This window comes from Rhinopithecus bieti, unplaced genomic scaffold, assembly GCF_001698545.2.
Source record: "Rhinopithecus bieti isolate Rb0 unplaced genomic scaffold, ASM169854v2 scaffold_35884, whole genome shotgun sequence".
Lineage (NCBI taxonomy): Eukaryota > Metazoa > Chordata > Mammalia > Primates > Cercopithecidae > Rhinopithecus > Rhinopithecus bieti.
Genome location: NW_016814992.1, coordinates 76,382 through 96,724, shown reverse-complemented (window position 1 = coordinate 96,724; position 20,343 = coordinate 76,382). Strand labels below are relative to the sequence as shown.

General features: G+C 47.7%; 2 protein-coding genes across 5 annotated transcripts in view; one reads left to right on the top strand and one right to left on the bottom strand.

The window, feature by feature from the left end:
- AFG3L2 (AFG3 like matrix AAA peptidase subunit 2) overlaps positions 1-10,987 on the top strand; it is a 44,850-nt gene extending 33,863 nt beyond the window's left edge. For 2 of the 3 annotated variants that reach the window (XM_017852872.1, XM_017852873.1), the window contains exons 14-15: positions 1,177-1,371; positions 10,151-10,819. In XM_017852872.1, coding sequence (XP_017708361.1) covers positions 1,177-1,371; positions 10,151-10,369 — 414 coding nt within the window. In that variant the 3' untranslated portion in view covers positions 10,370-10,819. Of the gene's footprint in view, positions 1-1,176; positions 1,372-10,150 lie in introns of all 3 variants that reach the window. The other variant, XM_017852871.1, reaches the window with a different exon arrangement.
- The window catches only part of TUBB6 (tubulin beta 6 class V), a 21,806-nt gene continuing 11,570 nt past the window's right edge, over positions 10,108-20,343 (bottom strand). The window contains exon 4 of one of the 2 annotated variants that reach the window (XM_017852875.1): positions 10,108-10,786. In XM_017852875.1, the coding sequence (XP_017708364.1) occupies positions 10,749-10,786 (38 nt within the window). In that variant the 3' untranslated portion in view covers positions 10,108-10,748. Of the gene's footprint in view, positions 10,787-13,343; positions 14,869-20,343 lie in introns of those variants that run through there. The other variant, XM_017852874.1, reaches the window with a different exon arrangement.

Here is a 20,343-nt window from a genome sequence, read left to right as displayed (position 1 = left end):
TTTCTTAGAACTTTTAAGGGATTTTCTATTGCCTGTTTTACATGAATTTGTTTTGCTGCTCTCTTAGGCAGGAGGAGGTCCAGGAGTTTTTCTGGCTGTGTTCGTGAAGTGCTAGGAATGTGGTTTCTTCCCTTCGAGCACCCCTGGCTATTTTTGATCCCCACTCTTACCTGGGCCTTCTCTTTTTCCAGTCAGTTTGGGTCTTACTTGCAGAAGCCTCCTCCTGTGTGGTCCTGATCAGTTTGGGGGCTCATGGGTCCACACTGGATGAGCCTCTTCAGACTGTCCCCTGGGCCCCATGGACTCCATGAACGGGGAAATGCAGGTGCCCTTCCGGTCTCCCGTGTTCTCAGCATGAGTGGCATACCACCCTTCCTGGGAAGAACCTGTTGACAGCTGGGGGTTCTTGTTTCTTCAGATCTGTCGGATGCTTCTTGCTTCTTCTCTGCTTTCCCTTGTACAGATAGTAATATCAGGCCAGGCACGGTGGCTCACGCCTGTAATCCCAGCACTTTGGGAAGCTGAGGTGGGAGGATATTTTGAGCCCAGGAGGTCAACACTGCAGTGAGCTATGATCATGCACTGCATTCCAGCCTGGGCGACAGAACAAAAACCCTGTCTCAAAACAAAAACAAAAAGAAACCAGGTAGTGGCTGGGTGGGGTGGCTCACGCCTGTAATCCCAGCACTTTGGGAGGCCGAGGCGGGCAGATCACCTGAGGTTAGGAGTTCAAGACCAGCCTGGCCAACATGACGGAAACCCATCTCTACTAAAAATAGAAAAATTAGCCGGGAGTGTTGGCGGGTGCCTATAATCTCAGCTACTTGGGAGGCTGAGGCATGAGAATTGCTTGCACTTGGGACGTGGAGGTTGCAGTGAGCCAAGACGGTGCTGCTGCACTACAACCTGGGCGACAGACCAAGACTGTCTAAAAAGAAAAAAAAAGAAACCAGGTAGTACTGTCATACAGTTGTTGGGATCTGCATCCTAACTTTGTTGTGGGTGTGATGCCTGGGCTTTTGGCTCTATGTTTCTAGTTGTGAGTTTAAAGCACTGTGCTGCTGTTGCCAGCTACACAGAGCACCCTATGCACTTTAGCTGGCTCGGGCTGCTGTGTAGATTTTGTCTGGTTGAACAGCAATCATATATAACCACCGTGAATCATGTATTTTTCAGATTGTTCAGTTTGGCATGAATGAAAAGGTTGGGCAAATCTCCTTTGACCTCCCACGTCAGGGGGACATGGTATTGGAGAAACCTTACAGTGAAGCCACTGCAAGATTGATAGATGATGAAGTACGAATCCTTATTAATGATGCTTATAAAAGAACAGTAGCTCTTCTCACAGAAAAGAAAGCCGACGTGGAGAAGGTAGGTGCCAGTTGTGGGAATAATTCTTTACAGTTTTGCAAAAAAAAAGATTGAAGCGATAGATGGACTGTTTTGTTTGGATTGTAGACTGCAGAATTCCCTCTCTCTGGCTCACCCATAGGTCCATTCATTCTGATGTTTCATTGTCTGCTCTGTCTTCATGGGGGGGGTTGCAATGTGGTGGTGAACAGAAGTTGACACTGTCCCGGCTCCTGTGACTCTTAGGAACATGACTGAATGGTTAATGAAGTCTGTCAGTAACCACAAAGTAAACAAATCAGGGCTCCCTCACCAGATAGTTCACAGTACTCCTAATGAGAAGCATGATTGCCTGGTTTACCTTTGTTTTGCACTTCTAAAATAAATAGGTAGTGAAAGATGAAAGGGCAAGTAAAAGACGCAGCCGAACTGATAAGTAGGAAATTGGTACGTGAGCATCACCTTACTTGTGGCTTGCTGATGAGTTTCCACGAGAAAGCATTGTGTTTGTCGTTGTTGTGCCTCATTTGATAGCACCTACAAAAGGAAGGGACCCTTTCTGAACTCAGTGGATTTCTCGCGTTTGGTAACCTCTTAATTTTCCAGAGTCCATGTGGAAAAAAAGCTAGAATTTTAAAAAGCTTTGAATATTCTGTACTCTAATGAGAGAAGCACAAATGAAAAAGCCTTTTATAAGGGATTGACACAGCTACCTAATAGATTCATTTTGCCTGCAGCCCAGGTACAGCCGGTTTCTCAAGACAGGGGTATCGCAGAGAAAGAGCTTAATTCATGCAGAGCTGACCGAATGGCAGCCTGGAGTTATTATTATTATTACTCAAATCAGTCTCCATGGAGACCAGGGCTTTTCAAGAATAGTTTGTCGGGTAAGGGCCAGGGAGTGGTGAATGCTGTTTGAATGGGGCGGAGGTGAAATCATAGGGCGTGGAGGCCGTCATCCTGTGCCAAGTCAGTTCCTGGGTGGGGCCACGGGACCAATTGGTGAGCCCAGGTGGAGCCATTGGTTGTCAGAAATGTAAAAAGCTGAAAAGCTTCTCAAAAGGCCAAGCCTAAGTTGTACAGTAGAGATGTTGTTATCTGCAGGAGTAATTGGGGAAGTTGCAAATCTGACCTCCAGAATAATGGCTGGTAATTACTTAACGATGCCTACATCTTAGTACAGTTCCGGCTCCTCTCATCCTCCCAGCTTGGTGGCCGTTCATCAGTTTTACAAGGGCAGCTTAGTTTTGGGGAAGTGTCACTATCATTTAAACTATACATTCCTCCCGAAGTTAGTTTGGTCCACAACCGGGAAAGAGCGAGGGCCGTGTGTGAGGCTAGAAGCAAGAGGGAGCCAGCCATGCCAAATTTCTTGTCCTGTTACAGTTTTGCAAAGGCGGTTTCACTAAGTTGTGCCGTCCAGTCAGCAAGTCTTCAAGAAGCTGACTATAACCCTATGTTAGGCGATGCAGAAGAATCCATGCTGTCGCTTTACAAAAGTGTGCAGTGAAATGAGTGAGCGCCAGCATCCCCAAAACACTGGAAAGCATGCAGCAGGGCTCTGCGGAAGAAAGTCCAGCGTGGGCAGAGTGGTCCAGGAAGGCTCTGTAGGAGATAGAGCCGAGGTACCCAGAAGGATGAGCAGGTCACAGAGCCGAAGGAAGGGGAAGGAGGAGTGTGCGGCGTGGAGCCCAGGGGCAGCCCTGAGCCTGCTGCAGTTGTGGGTGGTGGACCCTGTAGACCCAAGAGGGGCTGAGACAGAGCTCTGTCAGCTTAGAGGTTTGTTTTGTCAAGGTTGAGGATGTACCCAGGGAAAAAGAAACACCAGTTACAGTGGGATCTGTGGCCTTTGCTTTTTCCATAGAGAGCTTTGAGGGCTTGAATATTTAAACGGGAAAGAGTGGCAGGAAGGGAAGGAGGAAGGGAAAAAAGGGGAGGGTAGGCGGTGAGGTAAGTGGTCGCATTCTTGATTTTCGCCCACTGAACCACGTGACATGTGAAAGGAGGGGTAGAGGGATGTCAGTTACGCATGCATCTCTTGTTCAGTAAATCCGCATTTTACATGCAATAAAGTAAACATAGAGTAGAAGGAGTCAAATGCGCATTCGTCTCAGGTTATCAGAGGGCTGATTTCTGGTCTGGTCTTTGTCTGTTTCTGTGAGATAAGCTGTTAACTTGTCAGGGTGAGGTCCAGCAGAACTTTGTTTCAGGGTAAAGGCTTTAGGGCCCACAAGGAATTTCCTTATGAGCAATGAGTGGGGGAGGACACCTGGGGAGATAAATGGTTTCTGTTTTTGCAACCATCTCTTTAGGAACACAAGGAAGGCAGTTCTTGTGCAACTCAGTTTCCAAGCTTAACTTTTCCCCTTGGCATAATGAGTTTAGAGTCCTGAGATTTTATTTTCTTTTCACAAGTCCCAGGCCCTCCAGAGCTAGGTAGAAAGCTGAGGCATACAGCTTTAGAAGTAGAAGTGATCTTAAAATGATCGCTGGGGCCGGGTGGCTCAAGCCTGTAATCCCAGCACTTTGGGAAGGCCAAGGCGGGTGGATCACAAGGTCAAGGAGATCGAGACCAATCCTGGCTAACACGATGAAACCCCGTCTCTAACCTAAAAAAAATACAAAACCTAGCCGGCGCGGTGGCGGGCGCCTGCTATCCCAGCTAACTTGGGAGGCTGAGGCATGGAGAATGGCGTGAACTCCGGAGATGGCGGAGTTGCAGTGGAGCTGAGATCGTGGCATGTACCTCAGCTTGGGTGACCAAGCGAGACTCCGTCTCAAAAAAAAAACAAAAAAAAAAAAAAAAAAAACAATCCACTCAGGCACAGTGCTGAAGCGCTGTAACTCCCAGCACTTTGGGAGGCAAGAGGCGGGCAGATCACACGTCAGGAGTCGAGACCATACTGGCTAAACGATGAACGCACCGTCTCTACTAAAAATGCAAAAACTCTAGCCAGGGTGATGAATGCGGCGCTGAAGTCCAAGCTATTAGGGGGGCAGGAGAGGTTAAGCAGGAGAAATGCATGACCTGAGGCAGCGGAGCCTTGCAGTGCCGCCGCCGCCAACCACATGCCTCGCTCGGCGACAAGAGTGAGACTCCGTCTCCACAAAAAAAGATCTAACCCAACGCCCTTATTTTTGAGTAGGGTCTTAAAGGAGTCCTTAAAGATCTTGAGCGGAAAATGATGAAAAGATCATTTCAGGAGAGGGTGCGGCAACATGCAGCTAGATTGGAACAGGAACCAGAGCCAGACCAGCTTGGAAGCAGCGGAGCATGCGTCAGGCACTCCTCAGGTGGTGCCTGCGGGGATGGTCTGGAAATAAAAAGCAGAAGCAGAGCGTGGAAAACCAGGGACTTCGTAGGGAACAGAGAAGAAAGCTGAGATGGGACTGGCAAGACAGTCCCTGCCGGGCAGGGGGAGGAAGTGAGTCGTGATAAGGGTCTGGTCCAATCACCCAAGGAGAATTTGAAGCAAGGCCGCATTCCGAGCATCGAAGTATGCAAGCAGGAGTCGGGTTGCCGATAGCGCAGGTGGTATGAGCTGTGACAGGAAGGCCAGGTGTTGAGCTGTGAAGGACAGGAAGGCAGAAGAGCCCAGTGCGGATGAGCTCTCTGTGAGGCACTGAGGAGGTCTGCAGTGCTGTGAGAATCTCTCCAGTTATCCTGCCCATCCACAGTCCCGGTGCCTGTACTCACACAACTCACGCTGCACAACCAAGGTCTGTTTATTGAAAGGAGAATTGGGTTAGCATGGTGAGGCTCTTGAAACACTAAGTTTTGAAGTACTTTCTGGTCCATCAGAGAAAATGAGCCATGTGCAGAATACTGCAGAGCCAGCCAGGAGGTACGGAGGCTATGGAGAAGAGAGGGGCTGGGGCCTGTGCTCCTGAAACCATTACCTTGCAGACTCTGCGAGGGCATGGAGTGCGCACCTGAGGGCTTGCCAGCATTCACCCAACACCTGTGTACCAGGCACTGCCTGGGGCTTCCTTTCTGAAAACCCTGTGACCTCATGAGGTGGCTAACAGTGACCTCTTACATCAGTTTCAGGTGAAGCAGCTGTTACGGAGAGAGATCAGTAACTTTGCTTAGGGTCATACAGTGGGTAAGCGGCAGAGCCAGGGTCTAACCCAGGTATCCTACCTGCAGAGCCCTGGTGGTTCCCCTCTCCTTGAGCCTGTGCGGCCCTGCTAGGCAGCTGCAGAGGGCTGCTGAGCATGAGGTGGCCACTGTGAATCGAGACCTGTTACGTGTCAGGTGCATGCTGGTTACTGAAGATTCAGCATGAAGAAAGGAATGTAAAAAAACCTCGATCATCTTTTGTATCATCACATGTTGAAATAATATTTTGGCCAGGCACTGTGGCACATGTCTATAGTCCCAGCACTTTGGGAGGCTGAGGTGGGTGGATCGGTTGAGCCCAGGAATTGGAGACTAGCCTGGGCAACATAATGAAACCCCATCTCTACTAAAAATATTAAAAATTAGCCTGTTATGGTGGCGTGTACCTGTAATCCCAGCCACTTGGAGGCTGAGGTGGGAGGATCACCTGAGTCCAGGAACTTGAGGCTAGAGGCTACAGTGAGCTGTGATCATGCCACTGCATTCCAGCCTGGGTGACGAGTGAGACCCTGTTTCAGGGGAAAAGTATATATATACACATATATACACACACACATATATATGTGTATACATATGTTTTTGATATATTGGATTAAATTATAGAAATTTAAGTGATCACCCACAACTATGGTGTGTGTGTGCGTGTGTGTGTATAAGCAAATTGAGAATTAAAAATTGTCTAAGAAGGAATCCTGAAGCTTTTTTTTCTTTACGTATATGCAGACAATATATTTTAAAATTAGAGCATTATAGTATTCTGGTTTTGTAAACAATCCTAACCTTTTAGAGATGTAGATAAAAATATATATATATATGGATAAAATTATATGACATTCTGGGATTTTCTTAAAAATAATCTAGACAGTTGAAACAAGAATGTTTCTAAATTGATCACTGTTGATAGTGGTTACATGGGGATTATCCATTCTTTCCACTTTTATACCTATTTGAAGCATTTTATAATATTTTAAAACCTGAAAAGATAAAACTTTCATAATTTTATATCTTTAAAAACATAACATTTATTGCAAACTACAGATAGATTAAATTTCAAAGTAAGGAGTTTTCTCAAGAAATAAGTCCACGCCTGTAATCCCACCACTTTGAGGGGCTGAGGCAGCGGGATCACCTGAGGTAGGAGTTCGAGAACAGCCTGGCCAACATGGTGAAACCCCGTCTCTACTAAAAATACAAAAAATAAGCCAGGCGTGGTGGTGGACGCCCATAATCCCAGCTACTTTGGAGGCTAAGGCAAGAGAATTGCTTGAACCTGGGAGGCGGAGGTTGCAGTGAGCCAACATCACACCATTGCACTCCAGCCTGGGCGACAGTGAGACTGTCTCAAAAAAGAAAAACAGAAATGTTATTTTATGAGATCAGCTTATAATTTAAACTGCTTAATTTTCTTTACACTAGGCAGATGATCTAACATAAACACTGTTCCCTCCTCTCATGATACCGTCGCACCTCCATGTCTGTAATCCAGTAGGGGTCCCTTTTCTGTAGCCTGTAAAACATGTCGTGTCAAATTTATGGTGCAGCCATAACAAATGAATAGAACTTCGAAGTAAACTATTGTCACATTAACCTTCCTGCCTTCATTTTGTATCTCTGCCTTTGTTTATACATATATGTAAATATATATAAATNACATCACACCATTGCACTCCAGCCTGGGCGACAGTGAGACTGTCTCAAAAAAGAAAAACAGAAATGTTATTTTATGAGATCAGCTTATAATTTAAACTGCTTAATTTTCTTTACACTAGGCAGATGATCTAACATAAACACTGTTCCCTCCTCTCATGATACCGTCGCACCTCCATGTCTGTAATCCAGTAGGGGTCCCTTTTCTGTAGCCTGTAAAACATGTCGTGTCAAATTTATGGTGCAGCCATAACAAATGAATAGAACTTCGAAGTAAACTATTGTCACATTAACCTTCCTGCCTTCATTTTGTATCTCTGCCTTTGTTTATACATATATGTAAATATATATAAATTTATATTTTTAATATTTATATATATATTTTAGACGGACTTTCCCTCTGTTGCCCAGGCTGGAGTGCAGTGCCTCCATCTTGGCTCACTGCAACCTCTGCCTCCTGGGTTCAAGCAGTTCTCCTGCCTCAGCCTCCTGAGCAGCTGGGATTACGGGCAGGTGCCACCACGCCCGGCTAATTTTTGTATTTTTAGTAGAGACAGGGTTTCACCATGTTGGGCAGGCTGGTCTCGAACTCCTGACCTCAGGTGATCTGCTGCCCCAAAGTGCTGGGGTGACAGGTGTGAGTCACTGCGCCTGGCCATATATTTTTTTATGTACCATTTAAAAGAAACTTTTGACAAAATTTAACAAACAAGTTTATTTGAGCAAAGAACAGTTTGGGAATCGGGCAGCCCTCAGAATTAGAAGTTCAGAGCTCTGGCCTGGCAGCATGAGCAGCAAGCTTTTATAGGCTGAGCATAGAAGCAAAGTAAAGGAACTACAGTCACGTGCTGCTTAAAGATGGGGATACGGTCTGAGGAGTTTGCTTTTAGTTGATTTTGTCACCATGCAGGCATCAGAGTGCACTACACCTGCTACACCCCTAGGCTCTGTGGTACGGCCTATTGTTGCTCTGAGGCTGCAGACCTGCTCGCATGTGACTGTACTGAATGCTTCAGGCCATTGTAACACAATGGTTTTTTTTTTTTTTTTTTTTTTTGAGACGAAGTCTTGCTCTGTCACCCAGGCTGGAGTGCTGTGGCCCGATCTCAGCTCACTGCAAGCTCCGCCTCCCGGGTTCACGCCATTCTCCTGCCTCAGCCTCCCGAGTTGCTGGGACTACAGGCGCCCGCCACCTCGCCCGGCTAGTTTTTTGTAGCTTTTAGTAGAGACGGGGTTTCACCGTGTTAGCCAGGATGGTCTCGATCTCCTGACCTCGTGATCCGCCCGTCTCGGCCTCCCAAAGTGCTGGGATTACAGGCTTGAGCCACCGTGCCCGGCCGACACAATGGTATTTAAACACATCTAAACATAGAAAAGGTACAGTAAAAATAAGGCATTATAATCTCACAGGACCACTGTCCCATCGTTGACTGAAACGTTGTTAGCGGTGCATGACTGCTTGAGTGGCTGCTGCTGGGCGTTTGCCTTATTTGTGTGGTCCAATGCGTGGTCCCAAGTTCTGCCACCAGCTGGCTGATTGGCTGTTCATGATTGGTAGAAGCTTAATTTGAAATTAGTTACAAAGAATGCCTCTAGGTTAAGTTCCAGTTTGTTTGTTTGTGTATGGATGGGTTCTGGGTACAGAAAAAGCCCTAAGCTAATGGCTCCTGCCTAGTCTGGTTTTTTTTTGTTTGTTTGTTTGTTTGGTTTTTTTTTTTGAGACAGAGTTTCGCTCTGTGGCCCAGGCTGGAGTGCAGTGGCCAGATCTCAGCTCACTGCAAGCTCCGCCTCCCAGGTTTACGCCAGTCTCCTGCCTCAGCCTCCCAAGTAGCTGGGACTACAGGCGCCGCCACCTCGCCCGGCTAGTTTTTTTTTTGTATTTTTTAGTAGAGACGGGGTTTCACCGTGTTAGCCAGGATGGTCTCGATCTCCTGACCTCGTGATCCGCCCGTCTCGGCCTCCCAAAGTGCTGGGATTACAGGCTTGAGCCACCGCGCCCGGCCTGGTTTTGTGTTTTATTTTGTTTTGTTTTTTGAGACCGAGTCTTGCTCTGTTGCCCAGGCTGGAGTGCAATGGCGCGATCTCGGCTCACTCAACCTTCGACTACCGGGTTCAAGCCATTCTCCTGCCTCAAGTAGCTGGTTTTACAGGCATCCACCACCGCCTGGTTATTTTTTTGTATTTTTAGTAGAGACAGGATTTCGCCATTTTGGCCAGGCTGGTTTTGAACTCCTGACCTCAGGTGATCCACCCGCCTCGGTCTCCCAAAATGCTGGGATTACAGGTGTGAGCCACCGTGCCTGGCTGCCTATTGTGCTTTAACGCACGTAAAAAGATACATTCCTGTTGCCTCCGAAAAGCAAACGTAAGATGCTGCGCACACTGAACATCTTTGTTTTTTTAATTGAAGAGTGTGTCTCTGAGATGTATACAGAACATGCACAGCTTACTCCTTTTTTTTTTTTTTTTTTTTTTTTTTTTTTTTTTGTGAGCAGGAGTCTTGCTCTGTCGCTAGGCTGGAGTGCAGTGGTGCAATCTTGGCTCACTACAACCTCCGCCTCCCAGGTTCAAGTGATCCTCCTGCCTCAGCCTCCCAAGTAGCTGGGACTACAGGTGTGCGCCACCATGTCCAGCTATTTTTTTGTATTTTTAGTAGAGACAGGGTTTCACCATGTTCTGCAGGATAGTCTTGATCTTGTGATCTGCCCGCCTCGTCCTCCCAAAGTGCTGGGATTACAGGCACGAGCCACCGTGCCCGGCCAGCTTCCTCCTTTATTATAGATGGTCAGCGTTTATTGTGCAGATGTATGGAAATGTGTCTAGTATGGAAATGTGTCCCTTACAGATGGACATTGGTTGCTTTGATATTTTGCACATCTTACTCTAAAACTATGCAACCTTATGTATATCTTAAATCCTTTTTTGGTCTTAAATCCTTTTGTGGAATGGGGTCACTCATTTTAATAAATTAATATTTCTGAATAGACTTTGCTGAGTAACTGTATTTAATGGAAATTGTTCATATTTCAGGTTGCTCTTCTGTTGTTAGAAAAAGAAGTATTAGATAAGAATGATATGGTTGAACTTTTGGGCCCCAGACCTTTTGCGGAAAAATCTACCTATGAAGAATTTGTGGAAGGCACTGGCAGCTTGGATGAGGACACCTCGCTTCCAGAAGGCCTTAAGGACTGGAACAAGGAGCGGGAAAAGGAGAAAGAGGAGCCCCCGGGTGAGAAAGTTGCCAACTAGACACCCAGAGGGAGGCCATCTCAGTCTGTCCGCTGTGGTTTCAGCTGGTGCATTATTTCGGCTGTGGCCTTCAGAAGAATGGAAAGGCTGTGCTGATTGGAGCCAGCCACTGGCCCAGCTGAAATGATGGGGAGAGGAGTCCTTAGTCCTTTCAGCCTCGGAGGTCACAGTGGGTGCCAGGTGACTTTCCCGAGGCCTTGAGGGAAATGCACACTGTCCCACAGCCTCATTGGGCTCCCACATGGGCTGGAAAGGTTGAGCCCAGAGTGGCCGAGGCTGGACCCTGTGACACCAAGTGGGGTCGGCTGACCGTGCGGCAGGGATCGTTGCACTGGACTTTTAGCGTGTGGGAAGATGCTTTCTCTTTGTCGCCCACTCTTCATTCCTGTTTCTCCTCAGTTCCCCTGTGCAGATGGGCTGTGAAATTAAATTGGAGTCCTGATAAGAACATTTTAATTTGACTTAATATTTTAAAGATTCAATCCAGATCACCTGTTGCTGTCTTAATGGAATGGTTTTCTACAGGAGCTGTAACATACTTAAAACTATGAATGTATTATGTAAATATGGCTTCTTTACATAATAAAATGTCCACACTGTACTTTGTTTCAGAACACATAAAGGGTCCCTGTTTATGCTCTGGATATTTTTAGAAAACATAATGGCAAGAAATTAAATTCTCTTGCTTTTTAGAGGAGAGTCCTTCAAAATCTCAGCCTCGCTGGTTCTCATCGGCTCCCACAGGAGGTTGGAACCTTCCAGAGTTATATGTCCTGCAAAGATGCACTGAGCTCTGGATATAAAGTACATGGGTCCTGAGGGGTTGGTCATGGCCTGAATTCATGATAACCACCCAGTGCAGGTCCTCAAGAGGCCAGCCATGGCCAGATGTTGACCACACCTCCTGGGTCTAGAAGTTAACGCATAACTGTAGCGGGCCTGGCAGGCTGACCTGAGCCGTCACCTGGATTTCAGAGAAGGAAGAGTGGAACTAAGCTGGAGTCCCCTGGGCCCTGGCTCTCTGGGGACATCTCAGGAGTGGACTGAATGGTAACCTGCTCCTATTGTCTATTAGAAGGGATTGGTGATGTGCTTCCAGAAAAGTGAGTCTGTAGCATTGCAAACCTGTTATCATAATTCCTAAAAAAAGATGGCATGAGAAAGATTTGCTAAGTCTTCTATCAATTGCTGCTATTTGGACATGGAGGAGACACTGGCATTTTAACTATTTACATTTTTAGCAGTCTGTTTTAACAGCACTCCAGCTTTTTAACATTACTCCAGCTTGCCTTGTGTGGTGTTGATGTCAGAACAGTGGCTTTAGAATTAACACAATCTAATGGCATCCCTGCCATGGTCCCAGGCCATGCATGCTCCATCCATGGCTACTTTCCAGCATCCTGAAATGCCCACCTGTCCCCTGGCAGGCCATGGAAGCAGCTGTTTGGACTCCATAGCTCAGCATGCCAGGAGAATAGGCGTCCCCTGATTGACCTCTGCACCTGCAGGCATGCCACACTGGCCACTTCCTTTCCTCAGGGGGTGTTTTTGGGAGGTGCCCAGTGAAGCACGGTTTCCAGGCCGAGGCTCACACAGTTGTGAGGGTGGCGGGCGTGCTTTTCACCACACAGGCAGTAGACAATTAGGTAGGAGTCACTCTCTTCTCCTTACCCAACCACTGCAAGATGTGGAGCCAGCGTGGGCTGCCCTCTCACAGGCCTTGGCTGTGAGGCCTCCCAGGGGATGAGAGTGGGGCCCACTCTTGTGTCAGGCTTGATACAGTGACAAAGCCAGACAGCACCGTGTCACCCGTGTTTCTGGGTGAGGTGAGCCACGTTAAGCTCTGGGCCCTGGACGGCTGCCAGCGTGGCCTAGAGCCACTGCTCAGCCTGCACAAGTGGCCCTCTGTGCTAGGAGGAGCCGTGGCTACCTGTGCCACCACCATGTGGGGCCTGCTCACGCATGGATCTTTCCACGGTCACACGGAACGTGTTTTCAGGACAGATGTAGGTGGTGAGCTGGTAAGATTTTTACTGTGGTCTCAGAATAGTTCAGATTTCTGCAAAATGATCTGTCATCACCTCAAGTCATGCTGCTGTGTTCAGTGATGAAGTTTCCATCTTCCCAAGGCTGGGGCTTAACAAAATAGCCAGTGAATGTAAGGCCTGGGGCCACAGACCAAGGGTGTTGTGGGTGCACTGTGGGGCACCCTAACCCTCAGGGGCCCTGAATGACAAAGCTTTGTCTGTCTCTCATTCCCTGTCCGAAACAGGTCAGAGTGGGCTCTGCCCAGGATGGTCACTCAGGAAGCCAGACGGGTGGACAGGAGGGATTGGGGGGGGGGGCTGCCCACATGGGAGGCAAAGCAGGAGGGCTGGCACTGGCACATGACGCTTCGACCCGGGGGTGACATGCTGTACTCAGAGCAAGTCCCATGTCCACAGCTTCAAGAGGGCAGGAAGAAGTAAAGCAGAAATATTGTCAACAGTGAGGTCTGTACCAGGCACTAGCAGGGCACGATGCGTGCCCCGTGGAGTCTGTGGAAACTCCAAAGGTGTGGCCGGTGGTAGAAGCCATCAAGTGTGATGGGCCACAGCAGAAAAGGGCCCTTCCCTTCCACGCAGGGCTGGCGGTTGGTGCCCAGCTCCCACCCAGCACCCCGGCTTTGTCTAGAGGCCAAACGGCCTTTCCTGTGGCTGCTCTGGCTAGAGGGTTGGGGAACCCTAGCCCAGGACCTGACTTGCGATTCTGTGGGAGTCTGAAAGGTGGCTGCTGATGGGAAGAGGGGCTTTTGTTTGTGCTACATTGCCTTCCAGCTGTCAGCAGTTTTGGCTGCCCCGCTTAAAGCCTCCATGTAAAGAGCCCTTCCCTCTGTTGTTTTCGTGAAGCGGGGAGGAGTTCACCCCGGGGAGAGACCAGTGACCCGAGTAGCCATTGTAACCATACAAAGTAACATGTCATTTATGCACATGGCTAGAGAGATGAAGACACACGTTTAGTCATTTATTATGAATCAATTATTTCAAAGTCCCATACTGCATATTCATATAAGGCAACACGGCACAACTTCAGGCTTCATCACAAAGGATGAAAAAGACTGTTTCTAACTCCTCCCCTGCTAATTCTCAGACATGCTTGAACACTTAATGGAAGGTGAAGTTTATTTCGTGGGCCCCTCAGTTCTCTTTCAAGTCCTCTAGTAGAAAGTCTCCATGGTGTGATCTTCTGACTGGGTAGAACCCGCAAGTAACTCTGTTGTTTTAAAGTATTGTCTTTGTTCCAGATGACTAGTGACACGACTTGGCTGCATTTGTGAGGGGCCGACACCAACACAACGGACCAGTGCACCATTCAGGGCCACGGGGTAGGAGGCGCCAGGTCAAGCAGGAACTTGCGTGTGGTAGGATCTGAGCTGGGGCGGCTGCTCCCTGCCGGCTATCCATCTATCTCCTCCTCTTCGTCCTCAAAGGCTTCCTCCCCGTCATTGGCGGTGGCGTCCTGGTACTGCTGGTACTCGGACACCAGGTCGTTCATGTTGCTCTCGGCCTCGGTGAACTCCATCTCGTCCATGCCCTCGCCCGTGAACCAGTGCAGGAAGGCCTTGCGCCGGAACATGGCCGAGAACTGCTCGGAGATGCGCTTGAACAGCTCCTGGATGGCCGTGCTGTTGCCGATGAAGGTCGCGGCCATCTTCAGGCCGCGGGGCGGGATGTCGCACACGGCCACCTTCACGTTGTTGGGGATCCACTCCACGAAGTAGCTGCTGTTCTTGCTCTGGATGGCCAGCATCTGCTCGTCCACCTCCTTCATGGACATGGGCCCGCGGAACACGGTGGCCACGGTCAGGTAGCGGCCGTGGCGCGGGTCGCAGGCGGCCATCATGTTCCTGGCGTCGAACATCTGCTGGGTGAGCTCGGGCACCGTGAGCGCCCGGTACTGCTGGCTGCCCCGGCTGGTGAGGGGCGCGAAGCCGGGCATGAAGAAGTGCAGGCGCGGGAAGGGCACCATGTTCACCGCCAGCTTGCGCAGGTCTGCGTTGAGCTGGCCCGGGAAGCGCAGCGAGGTGGTGACCCCGCTCATGGTGGCCGACACCAGGTGGTTGAGGTCGCCGTAGGTGGGCGTGCTCAGCTTGAGGGTGCGGAAGCAGATGTCGTAGAGCGCCTCGTTGTCGATGCAGTAGGTCTCGTCCGTGTTCTCCACCAGCTGGTGCACCGACAGCGTGGCGTTGTAGGGCTCCACCACCGTGTCCGACACCTTGGGCGAGGGCATGACGCTGAAGGTGTTCATGATGCGGTCCGGGAACTCCTCGCGGATCTTGCTGATGAGCAGCGTGCCCATGCCCGAGCCCGTGCCGCCGCCCAGCGAGTGCGTGAGCTGGAAGCCCTGCAGGCAGTCGCAGTGCTCGCACTCCTTGCGCACCACGTCCAGCACCGCGTCCACCAGCTCCGCGCCCTCCGTGTAGTGCCCCTTCGCCCAGTTGTTCCCTGCGCCCGTCTGGCCTGCAACAGAGAGAGTCCCTGCCGTTGAAACAGGGAAGGACTGCGCCGTCCCGGTGCTTGGGCACCGACAGGGAGGGCGGGAGGTGATGCCGTGGTGTGCTGTGAGCCAAAGGGGGGGCCGGGGAAACAGGCACCCACCAAGGGGGCAGCTGAGCAGGTGCACTGGTACGTTTTTAGGCCAGAGTAGCTACCGATCAATTGTAAAGATGTATATACATTTGGACTGGTTGTTCCATGTTAAATAGGTTCCTTCATGCACATGGTAGGATTCAAAGGGAACAAAAGGTATACATTAAAAAAATAAGTTACCTGCCGGGCGCCGTGGCTCACGCCTGTAATCCCAGCACTTTGGGAGGCCGAGGCGGGTGGATCACTTTAAGTCAGGACTTAGAGACCAGCCCGGGCAACATGGGGAAACCCCATCTCCACTGAAAATACAAAAACTAGCCAGGCGTGGTGGTGGGGAGCCTGTAGTCCCAGCTTTGGGAGGCTGAGGCAGGAGAATTGCTTGGACCTGGGACCTGGGAGGTAGAGGTTCCAGTGAGCTGAAATGGTGCCACTGCACTCCAGCCTGGGTGTCAAGAGTGGGACTCCATCTCAAAAAAACAACAAAATAAAGTTCTCTCCTTTGGGCTTTCTGAATTTTGTACTATGTAAGTTTTCTCCTTTGGGCTTTCTGAATTTTGTACTATGTATCAAGTATTTTATTTTCAAAACTGACACTTTTTCATGTTAATGGAGCCCATTAATCAACCAGAATTACTGTTGCAAAATGTTTGCAGAATCAATTATTTATTCTGCCCCTATAATTAAATACTAAGCACAGGAAGTAATTCCTGCCCTCAAATTCCTTCCAGGCCAGTTGAGAAAAGGAGCTTAATATACCTGAAAGACGTCTGTATTTTATGCAGAGTTCAAGTAACAAGAAAGAGACCTAGTCAGTCTGTTTTCTGCATAATGGTGCATTTTTGCCAGACAGGCTTATGTATACCTTTACCTAAAAAATATTTGAATCTGAAAGATTGGCTCTTAAATTTAAAATCCTATTTTTCATTTTATCTCATTTTAAAATGGAGTATTTCACTAGCGGAAGCATTTTTTCCCAGCTGTAAAAATTACAGAGGTTTGTATGTCCATATGAACAGATGCACTTAAAGAGGAGTGGGAGGAACTAATTTTTGCTTTTGCTTTTCTGGCACTACAAGTTTCACATAATGCAATGGCTTTCATACACTGCTGTCAACATTTGTATTTATGTATTTAGAGACAAGGTCTCGCGCTGTCACCCAGGGTGGCGAACACTGGCACCACCCGAGCTGACCGCAGCCTTGAACTTCTGAGCTTAAGTGATTCTCCCACTTCAGCCTCTTGAGTAGCAGGGACTACAGGCACAGGCCACTACACTTGGTTAATGAACATCTGAAAAAACTAGATACTTCTCATTCATGTTAAAGTTAACATTATTATTTTTCATAAATCAAATAGTTGCATATAATTTTATTTTCTGGAAATAATATCACTTTAAAAAACACTTATTCTGTTAAATATATCGATAGAATATATTTAAAAATCAGAAATGATTCCAATCAGTTGAAGTTGATTCTTTTTAATTTCCTGTGATTACAGTGTTAAATAATGTTATCTACATACATATATATATATATATATATATTTTTTTTTTCCTATTAGTTCATTTATCCAAGGGAGAATATTAAATACTGCCAGAATGGGCCAAGGCTTGGGATCAACTCTATTCCTCTTAGTTTTTACATATATGAGAAATCTTGTCCAGATACATGTAAATGGGAATGAATTATATTCTACAATGTCATTCAGTTCTTTGTCTTCAGAGTTACATCCCAAAATTCAAATAGTGAGCTATTATCAAAAACTATTTTCAAGCCTGGGCAACATGGCAAAACCCTGTCTCTACTAAAAATACAAAAATTAGCTGAGTTTGGTGGTGGTGCCTGTAGTCCCAGCTACTCGGGAGGCTGAGGTGGGAGAATCACTTAAGCACAGAAGATGGAGGCTGTAGTGAGCCAAGACTGTGCTGCAGCACTCCAGCCTGGGTGACAGAGCAAGACCCTGTCTCAAAAAAAAGTATTTTCAATCATCTGTCACGTAATAACTAAATTTTGTTTGTTTATTGATTTGTTTATTTTGAGATGGAGTCTCACTCTGTCACCCAGGCTAAAGTGCAGTGGTACAGTATTGCCTCACTGCAACCTCCGCCTTCCAGATTCAAGCAATTCTCCTGCTTCAGCCTCCCGAGAAGCTAGGCTTACAGGTGCTGGCACCACACCTGGCTAATTTTTGTATTTTTTAGTAGAGAGAGGGTTTCACCATGTTGGCCAGGCTGGTCTCGAACACTTGACTTCAAGTGATCCACCCACCTCAGCCTCCCAAAGTGCTGGGATTACAGGCGTGAGCCACTGTGCCTGGCCAACAACTCAATTTTGAAGAAAGCAGAATTGGAAACAACCTGACTTGCAGGTCATGCCATTTTACATCAGTCATCTTTTCTTGTTTCTGAATGTAAACCAAAAAGGCTTAACCAAGACTTACTAAATACACTCTCACTCTTTCACTTGAAGGCAATTGACTTCAGTATACTTAGAGTTGGGAAAATTGAAATACTAATTTCTAATATGACTTTGTCAATTTAAGTTTTAATAAAATGTTTTAAATATTTATTTTCATGAAATTTTGGGCTGCAGATTTAACTAACTCAAGTCATAAAAACTTGCATCGCATCATACAGACCTCTCCCCACTTACTCCAACTTGACCCTTGTCTACACACGGCTGGTGGCAACAATGCACAACCACTGCCCAAAGACCAGCTTCTCTGTTCTCTCGTGGGCAGGTCCATCCCTGATGCTGCACACACCCTGGGGGCACTGAGCTATGAAGCAGTGAAACCACCAAGGCTGCCTCTGAGAGCTGCCAGGTGCTACATCAGGTAAGCAAACTGCCTTCCACTTGTCGATCTTTAATTAGTGGACAAGGGGCTCCCATGCAATTGGGGACACCGGCCTGCTCACAGTGAGGTCTACCGATGGCACCCCTGGGTTCTGCAGTGCATAGCAAGTGCAGCCGTACACAGTGGTCCTACTCTAGGAGGGAGAACGAAGCGTTTTATCAGTGCTAAGCACTGTAGGTGTTCAGTGCAAGAAAAATTCCGTGATTCTTCATTCAGTGTATTGAACTTAATGTTACAATGTACTGGACTGTTAATAACTCCTATCACATACAAAGGATACCCTCCTTAAATATCTAAAGAAGTCCTACAAATCAGTAAGAAAAACAACAGCCATTAGGAAAACAGGCAAAGGCTCTAAACATACAGCTCACAGGAAAGGAAATTCCAATAGCTTAGGTGCTGGAAATAATGCTAAACCCTTCTCCTAAGGGAAAGGCAAATTAAAACAAGGAGATTCTATTTTTCTGCTATGAAACTGAGAGAGATCAAAACACCTGAGTTGCACTGGTGAGGGTTTGGGGAAGGCCACTTCCCACAGCAGCTGCTGGAGATAGCAAGGGCAGTGGCCTCTGGAACAGCTATCAAAATTATCCCCCTAGACACAGCAATTACACTTCTGTAAATTTTTCTAGATAGACCCATACATGTGCAAAATGACATCTATACAAATGTTTACTGAGGAACAGTTTATAATAATAAAAAGGGGAACAACCTAAACATTAACTGAAGACTGGTTAAATCCATGGCAGTATCTCTGCAGAGGCTACTGTCAGCCATCAACAAGAATGAGGCAGCCACAGTTGTGAAATGGAAAGATTTTCAAAATGTTGCTGAATAGCCAGGGAGGGACCCTAAGGTACTGAACGGTGTATACAGTTGGCTCCACTGTATGTATGTGAATATATGTGTCTGCCTGAACGTATCTGAAAGGACAGTCAAGAATCTTAACACAGTTTGGGGTAGGAAGGAGATCAACTTTTCACTGTATTCCTTTTGTTCCTTTTAAGTCCTATGCCATGGAAATGTTTTACCTAGCTAGCTAGCAAAGTGAAACAAAAATTACTAAAACATGTACAATGCAATTAAGAAAGCAGTTGTCTTTGAGGGATGGGGTCCTAAGGGAGTTCAGTTCTAGCTTTATATATTGCTTGTGACATTTTAACTAAAACATGTATTTTATGATAATCAAGTGAAGATTAAAGTATAAAGGAATTTATTATTATTATTATTATTTTAGAAATGGGGTCTTCCACTATTACCCAGGCTGGAGTGCAGTGGTGCAATCACAGCTACTGTGGCCTCCACCTCCTGGGCTCAAGGGATCCTCCTGCCTCAGCCTCCTGAGTAGCTGGGACAATTAAACTTTTTTTTGGCCAGGTGCAGTGGCTCACGCTTGTAATCCCAGCACTTTGGGAGTCCAAGGCGGGCGGATCACAAGGTCAGGAGATTGAGACCATCCTGGCTAACACGGTGAAACCCCGTCTCTACTAAAATACAAAAAAAATTAGCCGGGCGTGGCGGCGGGCGCCTGTAGTCCCAGCTACTCGGGAGGCTGAGGCAGGAGAATGGCGTGAACCCGGGAGGCGGAGCTTGCAGTGAACTGAGATTGCGCCACTGCACTCCAGCCTGGGCGGCAGAGCGAGACTCCGTCTAACAACAACAAAAATTTGTAGAGAGGGTCTCCCTATGTTGCCCATGTTGGTCTTAAACTTTTAAACTCAAGTGATCATCCTGTCTTGGTCTCCCAAAGTGCTGGGATTGCAGGTGTGAACCCCTGAGCCCAGCTCTTCTTTAATGAAAATTTTTAAAATGTCATCAGGAAGTGGGAAATTACTAAATGATGACACACACAATGGTAGGCCCTGTGACTGTCATGGAGGATGTCTGAGATACATTAGTGAACTTTTCAAAAGGCTGCAAAATGTTGTGTGTAGCAGTATCCCATTTTCCCCAAACAAAATCAGCTTTGTGTATGCTCGCCCAAGTGCACGTGGACACAGAAAAAAGTCAGCAGAGCTGGGTGCGGTGGCCCACGCCTTAATCCCAGCACTTTTGGGAGACAGGTGGATCACCTGAGGTCAGGAGTTCGAGACCAGCCTGGCCAACATGAGGAAACCCTATCTCTACTAAAAATACAAAAAATTAGCTGGGCGTGGTGGCAGGTGCCTGTAATCCCAGCTACTCCGGAGGCTGAGGCAGGAGAATCACTTGAACCCAGGAGGCAGAGGTTGCACTGAGCTGAGATGGTGCCATTGCACTCCAGCCTGGGTAACAAGAGCGAAACTCTGTCTCAAAAAAAGGAAAAATGCCAACGGGACACAGCCCAACTGTCTACACACGCAGTTATCCCGCTAGGGAATAAAACCTCAGGGCCACTAGTAGAAGGGATTAGAGGCCGGGCGCGGTGGCTCAAGCCTGTAATCCCAGCACTTTGGGAGGCCGAGACGGGCGGATCACGAGGTCAGGAGATCGAGACCATCCTGGCCAACA